The 7,716-nt window shown below is 42.7% G+C and overlaps 1 protein-coding gene across 3 annotated transcripts in view; it reads right to left on the bottom strand.

Moving 5' to 3' along the window:
* ATP8A2 (ATPase phospholipid transporting 8A2) overlaps positions 1 to 7,716 on the bottom strand; it is a 547,249-nt gene that overhangs the window by 422,514 nt on the left and 117,019 nt on the right. For all 3 annotated transcript variants that reach the window (XM_023756696.1, XM_023756695.1, XM_023756697.1), the window contains 2 exons: positions 3,728 to 3,833; positions 3,253 to 3,335 (listed from right to left, as the gene is read on the bottom strand). In XM_023756696.1, the coding sequence (XP_023612464.1) occupies positions 3,253 to 3,335; positions 3,728 to 3,833 (189 nt within the window). The remainder of the gene's footprint in view (positions 1 to 3,252; positions 3,336 to 3,727; positions 3,834 to 7,716) is intronic.

A 7,716-nucleotide genomic window follows, 5' to 3' on the forward strand; every position in this document is an offset into this window, starting at 1 on the left:
AAAACACTGCTGCTGTAAATATTTACCCTTTATTCCCCCTGCGTGATCTATAATAATAATCTGCTTTGTGTGTTGATATTAACTGCTGTGTTGCTGACAATTACCTGAAAGAGAAGTTGGGTGCTTCACTGGGCTGGAAAAAGTTTAGCTAAATCAGAAAGCAGGTCTAATTAAGCAAGTGTATTCTATATTTATAAAAGGCTAAGTTGACTTGTGCATGCACAATACATATAAGCTCTCGCTGGAGCCAATTGCACACATATATTTCCATCTATCATTGTTGATTGTGAATTTGGTTGACACTTCTATTATAGAAAAAGGGTGAATAGCTATATTAAAATATTTCTTCTAATTAATTTCCTTTAAATGTGCATGAATTCATGCACTGGGCCACTGGTATCTAATCTAATAAAAGAGAAACATGCAAATTGACCACACCTCTGCTATGCCCCAAGCCATGCCCACCAGCCAATCAGAGCGACTATACGCAAATTAACCCAACCAAGATGGCGGCCGGCAGCCACGGAGCTGGAGCAAGCAGGAGGCTTGGTTGCCCCGGCAATGGAGGAAGCCAAGCTTCCCGCCTGCCCTGGCCAGCTGTGGCCTCCACTCAAGGCAACGAAGTTTCAATTATAGAAGATAAATAAATCCCAGATGCCTGCTTCCAGCCAGCCTCCACTGGGAGCTTGGGTGGCTGGGGGCTGTGGACAGCCTGCAAACAGCCACCCTGACCCAGGATGGCCACACTCTCATGGGGTGAGGGTCCCTGCTGAGGGGCTTGGCCAGCCTGCAAACCGCCATCAGCCCCTCACCCAGGCTGGCCAGGCACTCCAGCGGGAACCCCCACCCTGAAGGGGCTGTGGCCAGCCTGAAAATGTCCCTCAGCCCCTCACCCAGGCTGGCCAGGCACTCCAGCGGGGACCCCCACCCTGAAGGGGCTGTGGCCAGCCTGAAAACAGCCATCAGCCCATCATCCAGGCTGGCCAGGCACCCCAGCAGGACCCGCACCCTGATCCGGATCACCCTTCAGGGCAAACCAGCCAGCCCCCACCCATGCACCCAGCCTCTATCCTATATAATAAAAGGGTAATATGCAAATTGACCCTAACAGCAGAACAACTGGGAATGACTGGTCACTATGACACACACTGACCACCAGGGGACAGACACTCAATGCAGGAGATGCCCCTTGGTGGTCAGTGTGCTCCCACAGGGGGAGCTCTGCTCAGCCACAAGCCAGGCTGATGGCTGCCAGCACAGAGGTGGTGGCGGGAGCCTATCCCGCCTCAGCAGCACTAAGGATGTTCAACTGCACCTTAGGCCTGCTCCCTGCTGGCAAGTGGACATCCCCTGAGGGCTCCTGGGCTGCCAGAGGGATGTCTGACTGCCAGCTTAGGCATGATCCCCCAGGGAGCAGGCCTAAGCCAGTAGGTGGACATCGCCCGAGGGGTCCCAGACTGTGAGTGGGCACAGGCCGGGCTGAGGGACCCTCCCACCCCAAGTGCACAAATTTTTGTGCACCAGGCCTCTAGTATATATATAAAAGCCTAAGTATCCAAACAACCGACGATTGGTCGACCGGTTGCTATGATGCACACTGACCACCAGGGGGCAAACACTCAACACAGGAACTGCCTCCTGGTGGTCAGTGTACTCCCATAGCGGGAGCGCTGCTCAGCTGACCGACGGGTGCCAGACGCAGGGCTCAGGGATGGCCACCGCAGCCCGGAGACCGCAGTGGAGCGGCAGCAAGCCTACCAAGTGGCAGCAGCGGCAGCAAGCACAGTGGGACCGGGATGAGCGGGAGCAGCAGGTGGCGTTGGACTGCCAGTTTCAGCCTGATCTCCGCAGGCCACGCCGAGGGACCCCACTATCAGATAGTCTTTTTTTACTTCCAGAAATATGGCCTTAATCGTTTAATCAAATGACCAAGGAGTGTCGCTCCACTTTTCATCATCAGCTGACACGGTGATGACATCAATTGGCTCTCTAGTGCCCCCATATTTGTCCAGCATTGTGACAGGGCAGAAGCATCCACTCTCTCCTTGTCTCTCCCACTGTGCCCAGCTCCTCCACGTGGCCTCCCAATCCCACTGTTACAATGCAGGTAAACACCCATACAACTGAATGTCCCATATGAAGGTCTAAATAAAAGTCTCCTCAAAATGAAGGGGAAGAAGACTACATTTATAAAAAACTCCTATGAAAAAATTTCACTTTTAATGATTGCACACTTCCCTAAGCAAAATCCCTTTGTTGTATGAAATAAAGTAAAAATAAATATAAGCTGATCTCTGTAGTCCATAAGAAAAGAAACTGAAAATGTCAAGAAATGGGCACTTGTGTACATTATAATATTTTATAGGTTTTGAATATAAGTAAAGAAAAATGGACTATTGCTAAGTCAAGAACAATATCAAGTTATTATATAAGTTAGAAGTGAATTTCAAATGCATTGAAGTGGCCTAGGGATTTAAGGATGAATAAACCCAAAAACTGTAACAATCAATGAGTCACCCCCAAATTGAGGGGCGGAGAAAGACAGAGGAGAGAGGAGGCAGTGGCTCTCTCCAGGCCCTCATCAACCCATACTGGAGTAACAGGCAGCCCCGCCACCTGGCCACCATGACCAACACCAGTGCCTCAACAGTCCTAACCTTCAACTTCCCCTGTTGCCCATTCTCAAGGATCCTTATGTAATCTTATTCTTGATTTAAATTTGTTCCTACTACCAAATTTTCCCCTCAGTCTTCTTGAGAGGGAAAGTAAGAAAATATAAATAAAATTAATCAACCCCTGGGCTGAAGGGAAAATAAAAAGGAGCCTCAGTGCCAATTCCTTTCTCTCCCAGCCAAGGAGACTGAAGCAATAGAGCAAGAGCCTCATTGTGCAAGAACAGCTGGGCACCGAGGCCACAGGAATGGCCTTTAGAAGCTGCTCTCAAAGTAAGTGGGCCCTGCAGCAGTTTCTCAACTATTACTCTAAGTGCTTTACTACAAATAATTCCACATCTGTGTATTGACTTGTCAAAAAGCATCATTAAGAGAGAAAAATTACTGCAAATGCAAAAACAATATTAATGAGCTAATAAAATTACATATCATCCTCGGTTTTTCTACAGGCTTACTTTCTCACAGAAAAAAAATAGACATTTAGCTACCATATTTACAATAGACATGCTATTTCAAATATACAGTCTTCAAAAGAGTAGGTGATCTACAAGGTATAGAGGTGCCCAGGCATGTCACTTACGGCTTCTATGATGACTGAGTACGGTGTCCTGCCTGTGAACACGAAGCCCAGTTTCTTAGCTCCTTTCACCAAAGCAGCTTCATCTATCAATCAAGAGTTGACGAAACATTGACTAAGCACTGGTAATGCCAAAATTCTGCTTAGCAAGTACTATTTTTCAAATTAGCAAAACCCACACCAGTTAAAGAAGGCTGGCCTCATGTGCAGCTCTGTCTAGTTTAATGACTTCTGCTAGGAAATGCAAGATGGCCTGGGGCCTCCTCTTGCCGTCAAAGTGTTACTACAGTCAGTAGAACCCAGCACCAGTTTTCTATAGTTTTAACATTTACAGCCTTAGCCCATAATCTGTGTGAGGCCAGAGGCAAATAGGGGGTCTTTGTGGGGTGGGATACACCGTCACATCTCCCACAAGTAATGCAAACACCCAAGGCTCCAGAGAAGGGGACAGCAGGGCACATCGGCCAAGAGGTCTCACCTGGGGAGGAGGCCTGGTAGATGATGTTGTCTCCATCCTTTTCGGGAACAACAGTGTGGCACACGGCCAGAAGGGTGAGGAACTCTTGTATGCAAGGAGCTGTGGGCTACAAACAGAAGAGCAAGTTAATCCTTCTGTTACAACCCCACTGACACACATCAGAGTTAGATTCAAGTCATCTGCTGCCTAAAACCCCGGAATGGCTTCCTGCTCCCTTTAAACAGAGGTTGAGATCTGTAGTGTGGACTCCAGGTCCCTCGTGATCTGGCACCTGCTCACCATCTAGGACCATCTCCTGCCATTTGCCCTCCTGTGCTCTCTACCAGCCACTTGTGTCTGCAGTTCTCCCAATAATGCTCATTCTTCCTACTGTTCCATCACTGCCCCTTACACGCAGTCAGTCAATTCTTCTACTTACTCATCCTTTGGGATTCAGTTTATCAGTCAGTACATCTGAGAAGGCTGTTGTCACCCTTCTTTTGGAACATCGTTCTTGAAGTGCTAGCCCTTGCGGTCAGGTGAGAACAAAGAGGGAGCCAGTGCCCCATCCTAGGACTCCCCCAGCACCCTGCCACCCCCATGCTTCCTCCCACTTCTGTAAGAGCCAGGAGGGTGAGCAGGTGAATGTATGCTCAGGCCGAGCAAACAGAAGGCACTCAAATCAATGTCAGATCCCCGTACCGAGAACTGACTCAGCAACCACTGAGTCCCTGGTCCTTCCATACCATCGCACTGACGCTTGTTCTACATCAAGTTTGCTCTCTAACTTCGTAATCTCAGTGTCTCCCTAGCCTATTATATTTTTAAAAAAACAAAACCAGAATTATCATGGATATGTATTAAATACATTTCTTTTATCCTCCCCAACCCCCACACAAAATCCTGACATTTTTCATTGGGATTAGACTGTATTTATAATTAGTGGAGAAATGACATCTTAATACTGTCCACCTATCTAAGAATATTTTATGTATTTCTATTTATTAAAGATTTCTAAAGCTTCTAAATATGGGTGCTGATATTTTATTCATTAATTTATTATTAATTTGTTAATATTATCGATTAATTTTTATTCATTCAAAAATATCCGCATGCCCACTATATATGTGAGGCACCACATTATTGCTTTTTATATTATTAATGTAATCTTTATTTCCATTTATGTTTTATAAGAGTTTATTGTTCACATGTAAATAAAAACATGTAATTTTATATATTAAGTCAATATCCAATTGTAACTAAACTCCTACTCACTCTCCAAGGTGCAGTTGACTCTCCTAGATTTTTAGGGCAGACAATGATATCATCCCTATTCCTTTCCAATATATAGACTTGTTTAGTTCCCACCTGTCTGCACTTTCAGAATGATGTTCAAAGACAGGGGTGATACCAGGTTTCCTTATCCTGAGGTTATTTTAAAATGACTATCTTCAATGTTTCACTCCTAAATAGGCAGTTGACTATAAATTTGAGATAGATTTGTATTTTCACATTCAGAAAACAATTTTGTGTTTGCTATTTTTTATGGAGTTTTCTTTTCTTTCCTTGTTTTTGTTTTTTATTTAGTCACAAATGGATAGTGACTAACATTTTTAGTTTCTCCTCTGACCTGCTAATGTGATTTAAGAACAACTGCATGGAAACAGTCACACAGGAGTCACACAGCTACTTCGTATCTGCCTTCAGGAAAAGGAAATGCTCATTAAATTATAGTTCAATGAAATTTTATAACTAGAGGATTTACAAATTCCCCAAGTCCTACACTGCAAAAGTGGCTAGGAAATTTTATCCGAAAGCACATTAATTTCAGAATTTCACTTCCAGACTACCTTCTGCATCAGAGAACTATCTAGTCCTACATGGATATTTTAGATTTAAAGATCAAAAATATCCCCAAGACAAAATTAATTTACCTTTGGTTCCCTACTGAACCTGACATTCTGTAACAAATCAGGGAAGGAAGACAAACTTAATTGAAGCCTATGGATAAGATGTTTGTAATATATTTAGCTAAGTGCTCCATGTTTGAAAGTAAACTTTTTTCACTCACTTCTAAGAAGAAAAATACTTTATAATGTTAAAGAACTGATTGTTTATTAGAGTGTGTGTATGTGTGTGTGTGTGTGTGTGTGTGTCTGTGTATGTATGTATGTATCATTTTACAAGTTAAACAAAATTGTGAATTGTGGGAAAATAGACATATATTTAGCATTTTAGCCATCTCTAAGTGTACAATTCAGTGGCATTAAATACATTCACAATGCTGTGTATCCATCACCACTATTTATATCTAAAACTTTTTCATCTTCTCAACAAACACTGTAAAAATGAAACAATAACTCCCATTTCCCCTAACCCCTAACCCCTTGTAACCTCTCTTCTTCTCTGTCTCTATTCTATGTACCTCATAATTGTAATTATACAATATTTGTAATTCAGTTAACATTTTAATCTGCACCAAATGCCTTATATATCTAGAAATGAATACATTCAATTTATTTAATAAAAAAATAGCAGAAAACTATACATGTCTAAAATTATCTTACATTTCAATTTGCAGCTATAAAGTATATAAATGACATATATACTAGTATACAAATAATTTATTCTTGAAGACTCAAGCTCAAAAGTCCTGGGCATAATATAGTTATGTGTTCTTCCTTGGTAAATCTTTGGAAAATTATCCCACAAATAGAAAGTCACTGGTTAATGATATAATTAAGGGACCACATGAATTGTTCCTAGAGTTGACTCTCTAAGAGGCAAATTCCATCTTGGCTATCAGTCCACACAAGACTTGAAAGGACCCAGAAAATAAAAAATGATGACCCAGGAAAAACAGAAATTCTGTAGCAGATGAAAAGTACTCCCTTGGGAGGAAAGTAAGGGTTTTTTTCTTGGTTAAATGCTTTAATTTTAGTCAATGGTCCCAAGGGAATTTAGATAAAAATGTGGGATGCTTAAGCTAATCTCCCTAGGGAGGGCTTCCTTTTCATAAGGGCTGCAGCTGCCCCTATAGGCTTAAAATCCTAAATTGCTTCTTCCCTTGCCTCAACCATATTTTGGTAAAACAACCAAGTGATCTAATAGACTCTGCTGTGTACCTGAAACTAGCACAAAATAATATTGGATATAGACTGTAATTAAAAATAAAATTTTAAAAATGTTTAAAAACACCCATTGGGTATATTTAATTTAATCCCACACCTTACCAAAGAAAAATATTGGAGCCTATAGTCTTCATCAGTTACAGTGGAGCTAGATGCTAAAGGTCATATGGGCTTAATTAATGTAATAACCAAAATGGAGAACGACCTCAGAAGGATTCAAGAATCCTGGAAAACTTTCTAAAAGCATTAAATATAGGCAAGTAGGCTTTTATTAAAAAACTAGAGGCCTGGTGCACCAGTGGGGTTCCCCGGCCTGGCCTGTGGCTCTCTGACATCCCCCAAGGGGTCCCGAATTGTGAGAGGGCACAGGCCAGGCTAAGGGACCCCACTGGTGCATGATCAGGGCCGGGAAGGGACCACGGGAGAGCTCCAGGGTGTGTCCGGCCTGTCTCACCCAGTTCCAATCGGCCGGACCCCAGCAGAAAGCTAACCTACTGGTAGAGCGTCTGCCCCAGGTGATCAGTGCGCATCATAGCTACTGGTTGAACAATCGAATGGTTGAATGTTCACTTAGGCATGCATAGATATATATATATATATATATATATATATATATATATATATATATATATATATATAAATTCCTCAATGCCTGGACTTACTAAGCATTCAATGAAGTGTAAATATCCAGACTATTAAAATATCATGAAAAGTCCACATGTTTTCATTGATGCTTAAGCTAATCTCCCTAGGGAGGGCTTCCTTTTCATAAGGGCTGCAGCTGCCCCTATTCTCACTGGCTTTCCCACTAGAAAAGAAAATTTGGCTCAGGAGAGTTGAAGGTGAGGATTAAAGTAAGGATGAAAAAAGAAATTCACT

The sequence above is a fragment of the Myotis lucifugus genome, unplaced genomic scaffold (genome assembly GCF_000147115.1).
Source record: "Myotis lucifugus unplaced genomic scaffold, Myoluc2.0 scaffold_98, whole genome shotgun sequence".
Taxonomy (NCBI): Eukaryota; Metazoa; Chordata; class Mammalia; order Chiroptera; family Vespertilionidae; genus Myotis; species Myotis lucifugus.